General features: G+C 40.2%; 1 protein-coding gene across 20 annotated transcripts in view; it reads right to left on the bottom strand.

The window, feature by feature from the left end:
* Nucleotides 1-20,374, bottom strand: part of CADPS (calcium dependent secretion activator) — an 804,342-nt gene that overhangs the window by 103,326 nt on the left and 680,642 nt on the right. For 6 of the 20 annotated variants that reach the window (XM_060307918.1, XM_060307911.1, XM_060307913.1 and 3 more), the window contains 2 exons: nt 18,536-18,604; nt 17,684-17,701 (listed from right to left, as the gene is read on the bottom strand). The exons of 5 other annotated variants lie outside the window; for them this stretch is intronic. In XM_060307918.1, the coding sequence (XP_060163901.1) occupies nt 17,684-17,701; nt 18,536-18,604 (87 nt within the window). The remainder of the gene's footprint in view (nt 1-17,683; nt 17,702-18,535; nt 18,605-20,374) is intronic. 9 more of the 20 variants (XM_060307908.1, XM_060307910.1, XM_060307917.1 and 6 more) reach the window with 2 other exon arrangements.

Genomic DNA, 20,374 nt, shown 5'->3' with positions numbered 1-20,374 from the left:
GTATATATGTTGGGGTAATATGTGTAGAGTGAGGTATTTGCATTTTGACAGTAAATATGCATAGGCTACTATTCTTTTTGTTAGTTGATATTCACATTTACACATCAATTTGCAAATTCCTCATCCTATGCTTATTACCCATTTGACGCATACACCCACATACACACATCACACACTTACATACATCTTCTAGGAAGCAGACAAGCCTGCACGTTAATACAAATCTGCAGAAAATCCCACTTGGGGCACATCTTTGAAATCTCTTACTTTCAAAATAGAGAACGTTGTCCTTTCAGGTGGAACACTCACCAAATCTAGGGGAATTCTATCTGTCCATGACATATGGTGTAGAAATGGAAATCACATCAGTATTTTTATGTACTTTTATTTAGAAGCTGTGAATGATTTTTGTCTTTGGAGAAATCCAAGATGCGTAAGCTAGGATCACCTGAAGATTTGTTTTAATATGCAGTGCTCTTAGATTGACTACCATATATATCAATAGATACACATAAAGTGCACATGCGCACGCAGTCTTTCTGTGAGTGTGTACACATGCACGCAGATATGTGTATGCCTGATGTATATATACAGACAGTATGTTTAATAAAACCTTCTGCCATTTTGCTTTAACATGCAATCATTTAAAGTCAGCAGGTTAAGTATCCTTGAACCTAGAACGTTTGATCTTCCAATGAACCCATGTAGCCAGACTTTCATTTATTATTAATTGGCTGCAATTCCATTATCTGCAGATCAAGCTACTTTATTGTGACACAACTGTAATTTCCTCTTCACCTGCACTGCTAACTCACTAGCTAGTAAAAATGGTACAAAAAGCCACTTCTTTAAGATGTTGTCTTTAAAGAAAATATTGTGCAAAATCCTCTAGTCCCTCCTCCCTCCCCCCCCCAACAGAGGTCAAGGAGAAATTTGTGCTTAGAAACGATTTTTTTGGGTCACATCTGCTGTCTGCAATATCTGGAAATGTACTGCAATACTCCTATCACCCAATCTTGTACTAGCTGGAGCACTGACGACGGGGAACTAAAAATACAATATACTTGGTAAACATTTCATACAACAGAATTGAAGCTCATAACATAGAAAAAAAATTGTCATGCAAAATGTTATGCAACAATGTTATTTTGTGCTGACATTGAGGTTTGAAAATGTTGCATATGTCAGACAGAGCTGGACAAAAAAAAAAAAAAAAAAAAAATGTGGACACTGGGAAATAAATGCTCTCTTTTCGAGTCTCTCAAAACCTACAGTGTCAAACTCCAGAGTCTGAGCCTCAGGTTAGTATGCTAAACAAAATTTCCAGAGGAATGAACGAAAAAAGCAAACTAAACCAGAAAGCTGTCGAATAAAGGAAAGGTAGAAGTTTACAGTACTTGATTTGGGCCTAGGCATGCCTTTGAGCCTCTGATATAACATGCTGGTCTGCATGTGGGTGGGTGGAGAAGGCCCAGGAGGAGGGGGAGCTGCTCGGGTAGGTGAAGAGAGGTGGTAAAAAAGTAAAGAGACAAAGTGACTGTCACGAAGGATGACAATTAAGATGACAAACTCCGAGAAGAACAAACAAACAGGCAAAAACGATCAAACACGAATGGAGAGCTGCTGCTTCCTTGCAACGTTACAGAAGTGTGACGCTGTTGGACGAGGGACGGGACTCTTACCAGCACCCTCAGCACCACCGTACTGAGACACTCAGAAGCGGAATGCAAATCCTGGATGCCTTCATCCAGATGGATACGCATGAATGATGGTGGCGGCATCATTGACCGAAAGAAGATAGACGTTTTGTACAATAAAGAACACCTATATGTTAAGAGCTGCTTCCTCCTTCCAGGTGACCAGAAACAGCCCTCGATGTTGACATAATTGGAGGATCTGGCTTCTTATCCCCAGGATGTGACTTAACTTCCTACGGAACCTTGTACCTTCTACTTAAGCCTCTCTGTGCGTCAGCTTCCTCCTCTACAAATTGAGACTATTAACATCTTTTTTTGTGTACCTTGCAGGGTTGTGGATAAGAACAAACAAAACAGTGCATGGGATGGATCTCTGGAAAGCCTCAGGTGCCTACAAATGTTCACTGTTATCTCCTACATGGTGAGAAGGCAGGAATTAATTGCTTTGCAAAAGCAGATGAAGAGCCGTTATTAGTTCAAGTGAGCTCGGGAATATTCTTGCTCCCTTTGTGGAATTTCAACGTGTCAAAATCTGTCATTTGGGGGGAAAAAATGTGTGGTATCTGATTGTTTCCAGCTCATTTAATTATTTTCAACTTGGAGTTCTCATGGCTTTTATATTGTGGGTTGAATCATATATAAAAACTTGCCAGCTTATCAAATATGTTACTTGCTATTCCAAATGTTAGAATACGGTAATCAGCACTTGACCCATCTGTCATGTGGTTTACAATATCAGCAGAGCAAACATCCTGTAACAATAGCCTCTCCTTCAACACAGGCACTGACACTATCAGCTTCTGCAATTCTCTTTAATGAGTGTCTCATTAACCTCAGACCTGGTCCTTTCTAATGGTTCTCGTTTATAGAGCAATCTGTATGGTGATTGCCAAGTTTGCTTCTTGGTTTGCTTGAATTTTTCAACTGGGAGAATGCATTTTACTGCAGGCTTACAGGAAATGCAATTCTAGCACCATTAATTTTTTAAAAAATATAAGAAATAAGGATAAATATAATATTCTGGAAAAACCATCTCTTAAAAGCAAAAGTTCATGTCATTCTTTTCTTGTGGGATCACCTCAATGTTTGAAACGAAAGACCAAAAAAAAAAAAAGAAAAATCTATTCACTATTCTCCTCTTACTTAAATCTTTTGTTTGGGAATGACTGCGTGTAAATAGAATTTTTAAAAAATCAGTTTTAACTGACAGCTATATAAAGGAAGGCAACTACTAATCTCTTCTTTATAAAAAGGTACTCCACATTTTACGTTTTGTTAAAATCTGGTCCCCACCTACAGCTGGGCGGAAAGTTGGGTGCATCTCTGGTAACACCTTCTTCTGGCTCTCTGAATGCGTATTACTTGAGTGTGCAATTCTTAGGGAAACTCCTCATTTATTCTTCCCAGATAACAGAACCTGTGTAAACCACTTGATATGGTGCTTTAGAAAACAATGACATGTCCCCAGGCTGAACCATAACCGGCGAGGCAGCAGACACATATTTCAGCTCAATGGGTCTCGATGAAAATTCGTAAAGGGATTCCCTCCTGCCAACTGTCTGTCCAGAATTCTGACAGTGAGGTTTGCCACCATAGAAAAACAAGCTCCCTATTTTTTTCCCCTCACAGAGCAAAACAAAAACATCATACCTTGGTTTCCAACTTCATTTACCCAATTACCATTGCTCATGTTTACACAATTAAATCTGCTTGGCTTCCAGAGAGGGAGTTAAATGCGACTGCAGAAAAATAAAAAGAGAATTCCTCTGCAGCCTCAGCTAAGCCAAGGAAGAGAGGCATCCAGGAGTGAGAGGCTCTCCAATTAGCCCTTAAATAACCTGACCGTCTCTGTTCCAGCAAGTGGATTGCCAGTCCCTGAAATATCATAGGAAAGATGGATATGGTTGATGGAAAGCCCACTTACAACCAAGTTCCAACCTATTTATGTGTTGCTGAAGATGCCAGTGTTTGTATTACACTATTACTAAAAATAACTAGCCTGGAGCAATTCACTAGGATTTGGGGGTAGGGGTGGATGAAAGCTAGAGTAGGAAGAGAATGCTAAGCAGATAGCCACAACACGCTCTCCAGAGCACTCTGCCTCCCTCAAATGATGGCTCCGCGGACCAGACATTTAGCGCAGGGCTATAATTCAACATAATTTCTTTAGTGGGGCATGCCATCATATACACTTGATTCCCTGTATCTTCATCACGCTCTTTCAGAAGATTCCATCTTTAGGACAGTATAAACTGTATGGTAATAAAGACCAGCAGATGAATCATGGATCGTTTTCGCTACTCTTTTCATTGCAACCATCTGTGTCTCTTCCCCATAAGGACATGGGCGGCATGGCCTGTCCATTCTATCTCTAACATGTCTCCTGATCTTATCTCCCACTGTACGAGATCGTGTGCCCACACTCTTGCTGTGGGGGGGTAGATATGCAACCCAAGTCTCATCACCTCCACCTCAACTGTTGCTAAAGACTCCAAGCCAGCATTTAGTTCCTTCCGTCCCCTGTAGTTCATTGATCACGCGGGGTCCATGCTGATCTCCATAAAGCACACATCTGAACCCGTCATACTCCTGCTCAAAGGGCTTTAAGAGCCTTCCCTCCTCTCCTCACCAAAAAGAGTTATGCCTTCATAACACAGGCTCAACTCCTCTGTTGATACCTCTCCTTGAACAATTATGGCCCCTTAATAATGGCCAATTATAGGTATGTTTGTCTTCCCCTAAGCCCAAAGAATTCTTTATTTCTAGGGGCTAGAACAGTACCTGGCCCAGGGCATGTCCTCAAATATTGGTGGAAGAAAATCCTCAGTGGATCCTGCCCAATGGTGTGCTTTCATGGAAAACCAAATACTCTGTGGTTGCCATGTGCATAAAAACTATACAGCAACTTTTATCTCTTACCCAAAGCCCCTGGTTACTTAACAAATGCATTAAGCTGAATTGCTGAATAGTAAACATTATAACTCAAACCTCCAAACCAGAGAACAACTTCAGGTGTCTTAATGTGATGAAAAAATGATTTAAGATAAATAAAATTATTTGTATTTAAATTAAAATAAATTATATCCACAAGAAAGAAATAATGCTATTATAATATTTTCTTTCTCCAATTTCGTATCTTTGTATCCCAAGTCAGGCTTTGTCCCTGAGACTGAGATGCTGCACCCAATAAAAGTAAAGTTAATTCTGGATAGACACAGTAGTGGACATCTCTTATTCTTGTATGTGCAGTCGCCTTGCTCAGAAATGCCTCTCCTCCACTCCATGTGGGTCTAGTGGGAATGCAAGCAATAAATCCTACAGGGACAGTCATGTGAGCCAAGCCAGGCCAACCACAGCATCCCAGCACCACCATGGGTATTGTGATTGGCTCAGGGATTAACATGTGACCCTAGCTGGGCCAATGAGACTGTTCTCTGGAATTGTATATAGTTTCATAGGGAGGAAAGTTCTTTTTCCTCCAGAGTCATTGGCTAGGATAAAAAGCTGGTGCTATCTGTGGCTATGTTGCTCCCAACCTCTCCTACAATGACCCTCCGTCACATTAAAGAAGGCTGTCAACAGTTGGAGAGATCAAAACAAACTAAAAGTCTTTATTTCTGAGCCCAATCCCTCCATGCATTTCCTAGCTACCTAGGCCAAAGATGACCTTTCCTTGCTTAAGCTATTTAAGGTTGCTGTTGCTGTTGTTGTTTCTGAGCACTTGCTCTAGCAAGAATACTGATTTAATAGTACTATTAAATATTCACCCAGCCCCCAAATAAACTTTCACATATATGGCCACAAGCTCTCTGGGACAGAATCTTGGGCCATCTGGAAGGGTGATGAGCAGAGGCAAACACTTCAACAAGGCCCAGGGACATCCCAGACAGTTCTTCTTGAGGAACCAGTCCTTTACCTCCATGACATCCTCCTCCCTGCCATGCATCAAAGACCCTGGCCTAGGTGAACTCCCCATGTGTTGCATTCCTGCAGCATCTTGCATCTCCCTCTACACAACAGTCACCAGATGAAATTACTTGTTTTATGCCTGTGTTCTCCGGTTTATTTGGAGCTCCCCAAGGGTAGGGACCTCGGGTGCTTTTCCTCATTGCTCCCTCCCCTGGTGCCTGGCACAGGTCCTGGAACTTAGTGGGTGTCTAACAAATATATGTGGAACTATAGTGCAATGTTTTATTTTGAAATTCATGATAAAGAGACAAATTAGCTGCCTCTTCTATTCTGCTGACACCCAAACTGCAACCCCTGCCTCAGCGGCTTCAGCATCACCTGAGAGTTTGTCAGATTTCCAGGCTCCACACCAGATCTGCCAAATCAGAAGCTACGTCTTAACAAGATCCCCAGAGATTTGTATAAGCATCAAATTTTGAGAAATGTTGTTTTATATTCCATTTCTGAAATCAAATAATATGTCTATATGGCACATCTGGATTTGGAGGTTTCCTTTTAAATAACAATACATAAATAATAACATATAATTTTATGTTTATAATAATAACATATATAAAACTATACCTCTATAGATAGACAGATAGATAGATAGTAATGGGTGCTTGCCATATGCCAGGCACTGTGTTAAGAGCTTTGCTTGGAATATGTGTTTTAATCTTTGCAACAACCCTTTGGGAGGAGGAACCATTATTAACCTCTTTGACAGAAGACAAAAGGGAGACTTAAACTCATTGGAGCCAAGACTGTGATTTAAATTTTCGGTGTAACAGATCCTGAGTGCTCAGGCTGGTCCTGGGGTACTGTCTTCTTGGAGCTGTACGTTTCGGATTCTAGTGTGTGGACGCCTGGCTTCTTCAGCTGTCACACTGGAAGCAACGCCGGTTACTAAATTGTGAGTGGGGCCAGTATCTCTTGGCTAAAAGACAAGGCAGCCTGGTGGCAGGGGCTGGAGGGGAGTGGGTATGTGTGAAGGCCCTAAACAGTGTGCAGGACCCCAGGCTAGAGTCACTCACTGCCCATCTTATTTTGAAACTGGCTTCTTTTCTCTAAGCCTTGGTTTCCCCACCTGTCAAATGAAGCTTTGGGATTCAGGGATTGCAAAACCCCTTTGTGGTGATATAATTTTATCATTAATAATCACAGGTGTTTCATAGTATAGAAGTTGAAAGTGTGGGCTTTGGAATTAGGCTTGTGTTCAAATTCTGTCTCCACAACTAACCAGCTATGAGGCCTTGGACCCAGTTACTTAACATCTATTTCTATTTCTCTGTATTTCCACAGATAACAGAGTGATTTCTTATTTCATGGAGTGTAAGAAGCACATTTTAACATTTCTGAAATTGGAAGCATCTTACATTTGATGGTGTGTCACAATTTAGTTGGCAGCATTATTTTATTCTTAGGAGTACATAAATTAATGGTGTGTCTTATAATTGATGGCTTTTAGATTCAATGAAATATGGTAACAAAATACTTATCTCATAGAATTGTTGTGAAAATTAAATGAGATATGCATGTATCTACTTGGCACATACTAAATTCTCAATAAATGACAGTTGTTATCATGATTATGATCGGCAGCATGTCTTTTTCTTTTCTGGTAGAAGAGACATTAGTTTCATATTTATTGATTCGTGGCATATTTTTAACACATCCTCTCTTCCTCCAAGATCTTCCTTGGTGAGAGTGTTTGAAACATGTTTCTCCTTGCCCTCCTCATTTTTTATAAAGTATAGATGAGATACTAGTCTACAGAATAATTTTGGCTTGGAAACCCTGATTTGTGTATCACTAAAACAAGAAGGATGAAAAGAAAAACATTTAGTCCCTGTGTATAAGATATGAAGCATGAGATGGTCCTCAATTTAGGATTTTAGGATGGCCTGGACCTTGCTGAGATAGATTTGCCCTCACTGGTTTCTTGGGTGGGTGACCCCATACTGTGTGTGGTGAGTATCACAATCTTGCTTGTCCCCTTTTTCTCCTTCTACTGGACTTGAACCTATAAGAAGTTTGATGGAGATGGGAAAAAATACAGAAACTCAACACTACAGAATCTGCTTGGAAGTCCTTTGGATGGATTTGGCTTGCTCTAGAAGGTTTCTGTCACTTGGGAAGAAAAGAAAAATCTTCAGTTCCTTGGCAATCTCAGGGAATCTCAACTGTCCTCATAAGACTTCGCAGGGGAAAGATTTTGGCAATTATCTGGTCCCAGAAAGGACTGCTCTGTTTTTTGGTGGTCTTCCTGAATTAAAAGTTGTATACTTTTGAATGTATCCACTGAGTGAAAGGGTATTATCCAATTGCCCGTCACATTAGCTGGAAAGACTGCATGGTGGAAAGAAACAAAAAAAAAGCATGGTGTTTGAATTTAAATGATCTGGGTTCAAATCCTGCTGGAAAATGTCATTTATCCTTTCCAAATCTCAGCTTCCTCACCTGTAAGAGGGGCAATAATGAAGCACTCTCCATGGGACTAAGGTAAAGAATGAAGCAGATCACCATGTAAAGTCCTTAGCACAGTGCTTGGGCCCATGGGTACATTGTCTGTCTGTCTGTCTATCTATCTATCTAATTTTGCAAATCCTTGCCATATTTGAAGGAAAAATTGTTTTATTTCAAGTTCCAGTAGAACTGTTCCGATGCTCATAAAATTATGCAAGTATTTAGCCAAGAACTGAGGCAAAACAGCAATAGTAGTGTAGACTTTCTCAGAGCTTGCTGGGTTCACGATGTGTGATGGTTTAAATGGAAATGTATTTAAAATAATAGAATTCAATTACAGGAGTCACAGCTTTTCTCTTGTAGAGTAACAGCCTTTTATATATTTTTTCTTGAGATACTGTAATTAAACTGAACATTTAATTTCTAATAATGCTACCAGACAGAAAGCATAAGCCCACCAAAATGCCATCTGCAGAGTCCCGGAGCCTTGCAAAACACAGCCTGACCGAAGGACTCTGCAGCTGTCTGTATTTCACCCCGATTTGTACATGTAACTCCAGCTGTGCCGGGCCACCTGCACGCATTCAGTTTTGCATACCTATCCAGCGATTCAAGCTTTGTTTCCCTCGAAGGAAATTGAAAAGGGAGGGGGAGGGTAAGAAAAAAGATGTAAAGATCGGGAAAGAAGTGATTATGATTTCGATTATGACTGAGATCTACTTTGCCAAGAAGAGGCCTTAGATGTACCAAGTTTCAAACGCAACTCTGCTTTGACCTTAACTTTGAGGTCCAGTTTTACTCTCTTCCTCCTCCTGCATCCTTTCTCTCCATCCCAGCCAGTATGATTTTTCTGGAGTGCAAAACATCAAGCCGCCGTCCCCGTGCTTGAAGAGCTTTCAATGGCTCTATATCACCTTTGGAAGTGAGACATGTGGGATTTTTCTTGCGAAAAATCTACATGCAAAAGTTGGTATAGGGCTTCCCTGGTGGCGCAGTGGTTGAGAGTCCACCTGCTGATGCAGGGGACACGGGTTCGTGCCTCAGTCCGGGAAGATCCCACATGCCGCGGAGCGGCTGGGCCCGTGAGCCATGGCCGCTGAGCCTGCGCGTCCGGAGCCTGTGCTCCGCAACGGGAGAGGCCACAACAGTGAGAGGCCCGCATACCGCAAAAAAAAAAAAAAAAAAAAAAAAAAAAAGGTGGTACAAAGCCAGCTGAAAACCCTTTGGACCATGGGAGACAGTCTGAACTCTGTATTATGATGGCACGTAAATGTCTTGGAGATCTTGCCTCCTGCGTCTGTTGCCATCCTCAGCACCCACTCCTGCCATCATTTCACCCTGCTTTGCAGCCACATCGAATTATGGAGTAGTTCAGAGTGTGGCCTCTAACTGGCCTCAGATGCTGCCTCTGCTGACTTTTTTTTTTTAACATTTTTATTGGAGTATAATTGCTTTATAATGGTGTGTTAGTTTCTGCTGTATAAGCAAGTGAATCAGCTATACATATACATATATCCCCATATCTCCTCCCTCTTGCGTCTCCCTCTCATCCTCCCTATCTCACCCCTCTAGGTGGTCACAGAGCACGGAGCTGATCTCCCTGTGCTATGCGGCTGCTTCCCACTAGCTATCTATTTTGCATTTGGTAGTGCATATATGTCAATGCTACTATCTCACTTTGTCCCAGCTTACCCTTCCCCCTCCCTGTGTCCTCAAGTCCATTCTCTACATCTGCGTCTTTATTCCTGTCCTGCCACTATGTTCTTCAGAACCATTATTTTGTTTTTTTAGATTCCATATATATGTGTTAGCATACGGTATTTGTTTTTCTATTTCTGACTTACTTCACTCTGTATGACAGTCTCTAGGTCCATCCAACTCACTACAAATTACTCAATTTCGTTTCTTTTAATGGCTGAGTAATATTCCATAGTATATATGTGTCACATCTTCTTTATCCATTCATCTCCCGATGGACACTTAGGTTGCTTCCATCTCCTAGCTATTGTAAACAGAGCTGCAAAGAACATTGTGGCACATGACTGTTTTTGAATTATGGATTTCTCAGGGTATATGCCCAGTAGTGGGATTGCTGGGTGGTATAGTAGTTCTATTTTTAGTTTTTTAAGGAACCTCCATACTGTTCTCCATAGTGGCTGTACCAATTTACATTCCCACCAGCAGTGCAAGAGAGGGTTCCCTTTTCTCCACACCCTCTCCGGCATTTACTGTTTGTAGATTTTTTGATGATGGCCATTCTGAGCAGTATGAGGTGATACCTCATTGTGGTTTTGATTTGCATTTCTCTAATGATTAGTGATGTTGAGCATCCTTACATGTGTTTGTTGGCAATCTGTATATCTTCTTTGGAGAAATGTCTTTTTAGGTCTTCTGCCTATTTTTGGATTCGGTTGTTTCTTTTTTGATATTGAGCTGCATGAGCTGCTTGTAAATTTTGGAGATTAATCCTCTGTTGGTTGATTCGTTTGCAAATATTTTCTCCCATTCTGAGGGTTGTCTTTTCGTCTTGTTTATGGTTTCCTTTGCTGTGCAAAAGTTTTTAAGTTTCATTAGGTCCCATTTGTTTATTTTTGTTTTTATTTCCATTTCTCTAGGAGGTGGGTCAAAAAGGATTTTGCTGTGATTTATGTCATGGAGTGTTCTGCCTATGATTTCCTCTAAGAGTTTGATAGCGTCTGGCCTTACATTTAGGTATTTAAACCATTTTGAGTTTATTTTTGTGTACGGTGTTAGGGAGTGTTCTAATTTCATTCTTTTACATGTAGCTGTCCAGTTTTCCCAGCACCACTTATTGAAGAGGCTGTCTTTTCTCCACTGTATACTCTTGCCTCCTTTATCAAAAATAAGGTGACCATATGTGCATGGATTTATCTCTGGGATTTTTGTCCTGTTCCATTGATCGATATTTCTGTTTTTGTGCCAGTACCATACTGTCTTGGTTACTGTAGCTTTGTAGTATAGTGTGAAGTCCAGGAGCCTGATTCCTCCAGCTCCATTTTTCTTTCTCAAGCTTGCTTTGGCTATTTGGGGTCTTTTGTGTTTCCACACAAACTGTGAAATTTTTTGTTCTACTTCTGTAAAAATGTCATTGGTAGTTGGATAGGGATTGCACTGAATCTGTAGATTTCTTTGGGTAGTAGAGTCATTTTCACAATGTTGATTCTTCCAATCCAAGAACAAGGCATATCTCTCTACCTGTTTGTATTATCTTTAATTTCTTTCATCAGTGTCTTATAGTTTTCTGCATACAGGTCTTTTGGCTCCTTAGGTAGGTTTATTCCTAGATATTTTATTCTTTTTGTTGCAATGGTAAATGGGAGTGTTTTCTTGATTTCACTTTCAGATTTTTCATCATTAGTGTATAGGAATGCCAGAGATTTCTGTGCATTAATTTTGTATCCTGCTACTTTACCAAATTCATTGATTAGCTCTAGTAGTTTTCTGGTAGCATCTTTAGGATTCTCTATGTATAGTATCATGTCATCTGCAAACAGTGACAGCTTTACTTCTCCTCTTCCGATTTGGAATCCTTTTATTTCTTTTTCTTCTCTGATTGCTGTGGCTAAAACTTCCAAAACTATGTTGAATAATAGTGATGAGAGTGGGCAACCTTGCCTTTTTCCTGATCTTCGTGGAAATAGTTTCAGCTTTTCACCATTGAGAGCGATGTTGGCTGTGGGTCTGTCATATATGGCCTTTATTGTGTTGAGGAAAGTTCCCTCTATGCCTACTTTCTGGAGGGTTTTTATCATAAATGAGTATTGAATTTTGTTGAAAGCTTTTTCTGCATCTTGAGATGATCATATGGTTTTTCTCCTTCAATTTGTTAATACGGTGTATCACATTGATTGATTTGCATATATTGAAGGATCCTTGCATTCCTGGGATAAACCCCACTTGACCATGGTATGATCCTTTTAATGTGCTGTTGGATTCTGTTTGCTAGTATTTTGTTGAGGATTTTTGCATCTATGTTCATCAGTGATATTAGCCTGTAGTTTTCTTTTATTGTGGCACCTTTGTCTGGTTTTGGTATCAGGGTTCTGGTGGCCTCATAGAATGAGTTCGGGAGTATTCCTCCCTCTGCTATATTTTGGAAGAATTTGAGAAAGATAGGTGTTAGCTCTTCTCTAAATGTTTGATAGAATTCACGTGTGGAGCCATCTGGTCCTGGGCTTTTGTTTGTTGGAAGAGTTTTTTTTTTTTTTGTGGTACGCGGGCCTCTCACTGTTGTGGCCTCTCCCGTTGTGGAGCACAAGCTCCGGACGCGCAGGTTCAGCGGCCATGGCTCACGGGCCCAGCCGCTCCGCGGCATGTGGGATCTTCCCGGATTGGGGCATGAACCCGTATCGCCTGCATCAGCAGGTGGATTCGCAATCACTGCGCCACCAGAGAAGCCGTGGAAGATTTTTATTCAGTGCTTGTGATTGATCTGTTTATATTTTCTATTTCTTCCTGGTTCAGTCTTGTAAGGTTGCGCTTTTCAAAGAATTTGTCCATTTCTTCCAGGTTGTCCTTTTTATTGGCATTTTATTGGCATAGAGTTGCTTGTAGTAATCTCTCGTGATCCTTTGTATTTCTGCAGTGTCAGTTGTTACTTCTCCTTTTTCATTTCTACTTCTATTGATTTGAGTCTTCTCCCTTTTTTTCTTGATGAGTCTGGTTTATCAATTTTGTTTATCTTCTCAAAGAACCAGCATGTAGTTTTATTGATCTTTGCTATTGTTTCCTTCATTTCTTATTCATTTATTTCTGATCTGATCTTTATGATTTCTTTCCTTCTGCTAAATTTGGTTTTTTTTTTGTTCTTCTTTCTCTAATTGCTTTACGTGTAATGTTAGCTTGTTTATTTGAGATGTTTCTTGTTTCCTGACGTAGGACGGTATTGCTATAAACCTCCCTCTTAGAACTGCTTTTGCTGCATGCCATAGGTTTTGGGTTGTCATGTTTTCACTCTCATGTGTTTCTAGGTATTTTTTGATTTCCTCTTTGATTTCTTCAGTGATCTCTTGGTTATTTAGGAGTGTATTGTTTAGCCTCCATGTGTTTGTATTTTTCACAGATTTTTTTCCTGTAATTGATATCTAGTGTCATAGCGTTGTGGTTGGAAAAGATACTTGATACAATTTCAATTTTCCTAAATTTACTGAGGCTTGATTTGTGACCTAAAATATGATCTATCCTGGAGAATGTTCCATGAGCACTTGAGAAGAAAGTGTATTCTGCTGTTTTTGGATGGACTGTCCTATAAATATCAATTAGGTCCATTTTGTTTAATGTATCATTGAAAGCTTGTGTTTCCTTATTTATTTTCATTTTGGATGATCTGTCCATTGGTGAAAGTGGGGTGCTAAAGTCCCCTACTATGATTGTGTTACTGTTGATTTCCCCTTTTATGGCTGTTAACATTTGCCTTATGTATTGAGGTGCTCCTGTGTTGGGTGCATAAATGTTTTTAATTGTTATATCTTCTTCTTGGATTGATCCCTTGATCATCATGTATTGTCCTTCTTTGTCTCTTGTAATAGTCTTTATTTTAAAGTCTATTTTGTCTGATATGAGAATTGCTACTCCAGCTTTCTTTTGATTTCCATTTGCATGGAATATCTTTTTCCATCCCCTCACTTTCAGTCTATACGTGTCCCTAGGTCTGAAGTGGGTCTCCTGTAGACAGCATATATACGGGTCTTGTTTTTTATCCATTCAGCCAATCTATGTCTTTTGGTGGGAGCATTTAATCCATTCACATTTAAGGTAGTTACCAATATGTATGTTCCTATTACCATTTTCTTAAATGTTTTGGGTTTGTTATTGTAGGTCTTTTCCTTCTCTTGTGTTTCCTGCCTAGAGAAGTTCCTTTAGCATTTGTTGTAGAGTTGGTTTGGCGGTGCTGAATTCTCTTAGCTTTTGCTTGCCTGTAAAGGTTTTAATTTCTCCATCGAATCTGAATGAGATCCTCGCTGGGTAGAGTAATCTTTGCTGTAGGTTTTTCCCTTTCATCACTTTAAATATGTCCTGCCATTCCCTTCTGGCGTGCAGAGTTTCTGCTGCAAGATCATCTGTTAACCTTATGGGGATTCCCTTGTATGTTAGTTGTTGCTTTTCCCTTGCTACAATTTAATTGTAGTTAATTTTTGATAGTTTGATTAATATGTGTCTTGGCATGTTTCTCCTTGGATTTATCCTGTATGGGACTCTCTGCCCTTCCTGGACTTGTTTCACTATTTCCTTTCCCATATTAAGGAAGTTTTTAACTATAATCTCTTCAAATATTTTCTCAGTCCCTTTCTTTTTCTCTTCTTCTTCTGGGACCCCTATAATTTGAATGTTGGTGCATTTAATGTTGTCTCAGAGGTCTCTGAGACTGTCCTCAATTCTTTTCATTCTTTTTAAAAATTCTGCTCTGCAGTAGTTATTTCCATTATTTTATCTTCCAGGTCACTTATCCATTCCTCTGCCTCAGTTATTCTGCTGTTGATTCCTTCTAGAGAATTTTTAATTTCATTTATTGTGTTGTTCATCATTGTTTGTTTGCTCTTCAGTTTTTCTAGGTCCTTGTTAAATGTTTCTTGTATTTTCTCCATTCTATTTCCAAGATTTTGGATCACCTTTACTATCATTACTCTGAATTCTTTTTCAGGTAGACAGCCTATTTCCTTTTCATTTATTTGGTCTGGTGGGTTTTTACCTTGCTCCTTCATCTGCTGTGTATTTCTCTGTCTTCTCATTTTGCTTAACTTACTGTGTTTGGGGTTTCCTTTTCACAGGCTGCAGGTTTGTAGTTGTCATTGTTTTTGGTGTCTGCTCCCAGTGGGTAAGGTTGATTCAGTGGGTTATGTAGGCTTCCTGGTGGAGGGGACTAGTGTCTGTGTTCTGGTGGATGAGGCTGGATCTTGTCTTTGTGGTGGGCAGGACTGCATCCGGTGCTGTGTTTTGGGGTGTCTGTGACCTTAGTATGATTTTAGGCAGCCTCTCTGCTAATGGGTGGGGTTATGTTCCTGTCTTGCTAGTTGTTTGGCATAGTGTGTCCAGCACTGTAGCTTGCTGGTCATTGAGTGGAGCTTGGTGTTAGCATTGAGATGGAGATCTCTGGGAGAGGTCTCGCCGTTTGACATTACGTGGGGCCGGGAGGTCTCTGGTGGACCAGTGTCCTGGACTCTGCTCTCCCACCTCAGAGGCTCAGATCTGACACCGGCCAGAGCACCAAGACCCTGTCAGCCACATGGCTCAGAGAAAAAGGGAGGAAAAAAAGAAAGAAAGAAAGAAAGAAAATAAATAAATATAATAAAATTATTAAAATAGAAAAAAATTATTAAAAATAAATAAAAAAGTAATTTAAAAAAGAGAGAGAAAGAAAGAAGAGAGCAACCAAACCAAAAGACACATCCACCAATTATAAGCAGAGCTAAAAACTATACTAAAAAACAAACAAACAAAAAAACTGTACAGCCAGAACCCCAGGACAAATGGCAAACGCAAAGCTATACAGACAAAGTCACACAAAGCATACACATACACACTCACAAAAAGAGAAAAAGGAAAAAATATATATATTTTAAAAAAAAGAGAGCAACCAAATCAATAAACAAATCTAACAATGATAATAAGCTCTAAATACTAAACTAAAATAAACATAAAACCAGAAACAAATTAGATGCAGAAAGCAAACCCCAAGGCTACAGTTGCTCCCAAAGTCCACCGTCTCAATTTTGGGATGATTCGTTGTCTATTCAGGTATTCCACAGACGCAGGGTACAGCAAGTTGACCGTGGAGATTTAATCCGCTGCTCCTGAGGCTGATGGGAGAGATTTCCCTTTCTCTTCTTTGTTTGCACAGCTCCTGGGGGTCAGCTTTGGATTTGGCCCCACCTCTGTGTGTAGGTCGCCTGAGGGCATCTTTTGGGAAGTCTGAGGTCTTATGCCAGCGTTCAGTAGGTGTTCCTTAGGAGCTGTTCCACATGTAGATGTAGTTTTGATGTATTTGTGGGGAGGAAGGTGATCTCCATGTCTCACTCCTCCACCATCTTGAAGGCCTGCCCAACTATTTTTCTTTTTGTTCTTTTTTTTTCCCCTGAGGACCTAGGCGCTGACCACATAATGTGCTCAGGCCGTCACGTGCCTGGGCACCCCAGCCCTGCTTACTCTTAAGAAGACTCTAGCTTCACTTAATCTTCTAGGAGTGTGTTATTTAACCTCTCCATATCTCAGTTTGCTCATCTCTAAAATGGGAATAATAGTAGTAGCTACCTCAGAAGGGGTTTTGAGGATTAAATGAGTGAATATACATAAAGTACTGAGAGCTGTACCTGGCGTGTAATACACAATTAATAAGCTTTAGCTATTTTTATTAACTCTATGGTTTTATGTATTTGCACATATTACTCTCTTTATCTAGGGTGCCTCTCCACTTTCCAATCCCACCTCCTTTTCACTGATTCTATTTCATCTTTCAAGACGAAGTCCAAGCTTGCCATTCTTGGGAAGACTTCCATGGTTTTCTGACAAGGCCCTCTTACATACAACTCTATACCAATCGGTGTTGCTGCATACTGAATTTGTAATTTACACTTATGCACCTATTTACATATGCTCCGTAAGGGTAAGAGCTGTTTCCTCTTGTTTACATAGTCCCTGGCTTTTACCACAGTACCTGGCACATGGTAGTCTCCCACTAAGCACTTGTCTAATGAATGAACAAATGAATGAGTGAATGAATAAATGAACACCTTTCCTTCCAGGGAGAAAAAGGCCTGTATGCCTTGAACACAGGTTTTTGAGTCTTCAAATACTTATTGCTAGCCTGGTGCTTGGAGTGTGCTCAAAAATGCTTTCTGAACTGACTGGAAATGCATTTAATTCTAATCAGATGATAATTATCTTTGGAGAATCCTTTAGACTTTAAAACCATGATCCATACTATATATTTATTAAAGTGTTAAGTTTGAGCTTTCCTCAAAATATACTCAGAAGTTTGGGGACCAAACAAGAAGGAAACTGCCTAAGCCAGAAAACATTTAAGGGCTTTCCTCTCATGAAACTTCTAGCAATGGCCCCTGTTTAGCCACCTGTGCGTGCATCCTGCCTCATCACGTGATACATACAAGAACAACACGGACACAACTCCTCTCTGCCTTGGCCGAGAAACATTCATCAAAGAACACAAACTTCTCAATAGGGCAGAAAACAGGGAAAGAAACGAAAAACAAAGAGGAAGATTAGTTTGCTTCAGTCACTGTTGTTTTTAAAAAAGCGCATGAGGCCGAATCACTGGAATCCTGAAACCAAAGATGAAATGAAGCTCCACAGCAAACCAGGGTTCTGTTCCTCCAAAACTTATGCCTTTCCAGAAATTCTGCTCTCTAGAGGTCAACGTCTAGTGGGCATGAGATGTAGTTAGACAGCACAAATTAACTCCTTAAGTATTACTGCAACTCCACATCAGTCTTTGGGAGTACATACATTAAGGAGCTATTAAAAAACAAAAACAGAAACAAAAACTAAATATAACTCAACAGTCCTGATGGTTTATAATGCATATACAATTGGTTCACCTGCGTCCTTTTGATTCTCTATTTGAAAGAGAAAGCACGACAAGGAGAGAAGAGAGAGAGAAACAAGAACACATATGCAAGGATTAATGAGCAAGTGAACCAAAATGCCCCCCACTTATGTGTGATACATGATGTTGGAAGGAAAAAGTTGCCCTTGAGTTCCCACCGCCCAGAAGTGTGGGGTCAATGCTGCACAAATAGAAAATTAGTCAAATTAAGTTTAATGTGAAGTCAAGCTGTGACACATACATGAACTCTCCAAGTGACAACTAAGTCATACGTTCTAGCCAGAGCTTAGAGGACGAGGACAACTCCAAATCTCCAGAAAGAACAAGAAAAGGCTTCCCAGTTTCCGAGAACAGACAGGAGGCATATAAGATCCAACTTTTACAGAGAACGGACCACCCTGTGTGATCTACCCACAACAGTTTGACATCTTAAACATGGAAAAGAAAGCACGGTTTGGCCCCGACTGTCCTTTATCTGACACCTAACACACTGCTCCCCACCTAGCTGCTACCTTTTGATTGTGTACCAGTGACAAGCACCTTACAAATTGGGGTTACACACAAGCAAAGTAAAAATGCATTCAGGTCACAGACAGAGAATAACTGAAAAACTTACAGACAAATCTGAGTTTATCACAAACAAATGGCTTAATTGTCTAACCTGTGTTAGGCTGATAAAAGTGACTGGACTTCTCACACTGGGTTTCACAGACAGAATCAACAGACAAGCCAATGCTAAAAAACTTGAAGCAAGGAGAGTGAGTTGGTTTGGATCTGAATTTTCTTGAAATAATGAAAACAGAAAGAGTGAAGACAGCATGGCGAGGAGGTGGTAGGTACTCACGAATGGTTAAATCCATCACTTGGGAGGCCAAGCAGAAGACAGGATGCTCATACATTTCTCTCTTTTTCCCTATAAAAGAGGATTTGGGCATGCAAGAGGCTTAGGTCAGAGGTCAAGAGGTTATAGGTCACAGGTTAGAGGAAAACGTTACATTAGCTCAAAGGAAAATAGCCACAGAATATTTTGGGATAAACACAGGATAAAAGAAAAAGGAGTTTCAAAATTGGAGATCTACTGGATTAACCATTCAGCATGCCGTGAGTCACGAGAGAGATTGTGACCATGATTTTACACGTCTCTTTAGAATTATTTGCAAGAATACAATGACCGAAAACATCATGAATAAAGGGAAACAGAATTTCATTGATTGAAGGCTCCAAGATACTAAGGATTTCAGACTTTAGTATCTAAGGCTCTTGAGGTATTTCTTCATAAACATAGTCTCCAGCAATATTACTACAACTTCTTTCCAACATTCTCAGGGAACTAAGCTGTTAATGGTCACAGAGAATCTCAAATGTCAAAAGGCAAGATTTCTTTGCCGGGGGTAGGATCAGAACCTTGTAAAAGAAAGTTGTCTGGTAGTAATATAGTTAAAGCTGCCATGTCTCAGCCTATGGTGGACTATGTTCATGAAAGAAAACCTGATACATGCAGCCAGAGGATGTTGGGTTGTCTGAATTAACAATCCCAGCATGCTTTGAAATTGGTGTCACAGCCACTTTTGCAGGGTTAACGTCAAAAAGTGGCTGAGCCAATCACGGACAAGGAAGGAGAGAAGCGGAAGAGAGCAGGTAGTGTGGAATGAGGTACTTCTCTGAAAAGAGAGTTGGAAAAAAAAGATTGGTTTCTTCAAAGAATCCCCAGCCCTAAAAGTCACAGTGCAAAAGATAATTAACACAACCAAGAAGAATTGAGGCACAAAAGGAAATTACAGACCAGCTGATCTACTTCAGAAATGAATGCATTTTTACTTACAGATCTTAAAGTTTGTTTTTGGATATATTTATCTGAAAGAAGAGAGCAGATCTTACCAAAAGACTAGTCATAGCTAGACCAAGACCTACACATGAGGCAGCAGACGTGGCAACAGAACGTTTCTTGATCCCATCCCATCCCTGGCCTGGCCTAGAATTACTAGGTACCCGGTTGACTTTAACAAATACAACCAATCATTATGTCCTGGGAAGGTAAATGCTGGAATCATTATTTGCTAATATAGCCCTTTAACGATCTCCTTGTTCCTCTATTTTTGTCACTCATTACCAAGTCAAGAGTTGATAAACATCCTTTTAGTGCCCAATTCTTAAGTGTTTCTCCCTGGATGCATAACAACGAATTCATTACCACTGGTACACAATTTGCATTGTCAGACAGACAAAATTGAGAGGAGGAGGACATGGAATGTACAGAACACTGCGCATTTGACAATGACCTTAACCTAATTCTCTAAGGAAACAAGGACTTTGGCAGGGTAAGTGATGGGGTTTTGGTAGTTGATTAGGTCTCTCTTAGTTTTTCTTTTCCCAGTTATGTGCTGAAGGCAGACTATGGGTATTTGCTGGTTTTGTTTGGGTGTTTCACATGAGAGAACATCAGATTCCAGAATGCGGACACATTGAGTTTTGCACACAGAACTTCCACATTTATACACTTACACCACGGTCAAGTTGGGTGTGGTTTTCAAATCACCCTATAGCAGCCAACAGGGTAACAATGAAAAGTGATTAATACCTTTGCAAAGGAACAGGTCCCAAAGAACCATATCTTCTCAAGTAGAGTGGACTTTGGGCAATTCCTTGGTCATTAGTGACCACTTTCCTAAAACTTGAGAGGGCA

This window comes from Globicephala melas, chromosome 11 (genome assembly GCF_963455315.2).
Source record: "Globicephala melas chromosome 11, mGloMel1.2, whole genome shotgun sequence".
In the NCBI taxonomy this organism is placed as follows: Eukaryota; Metazoa; Chordata; class Mammalia; order Artiodactyla; family Delphinidae; genus Globicephala; species Globicephala melas.
The sequence above is the reverse complement of the archived record's forward strand: the minus strand, read 5'-3'. Positions and strand labels throughout refer to the sequence as shown.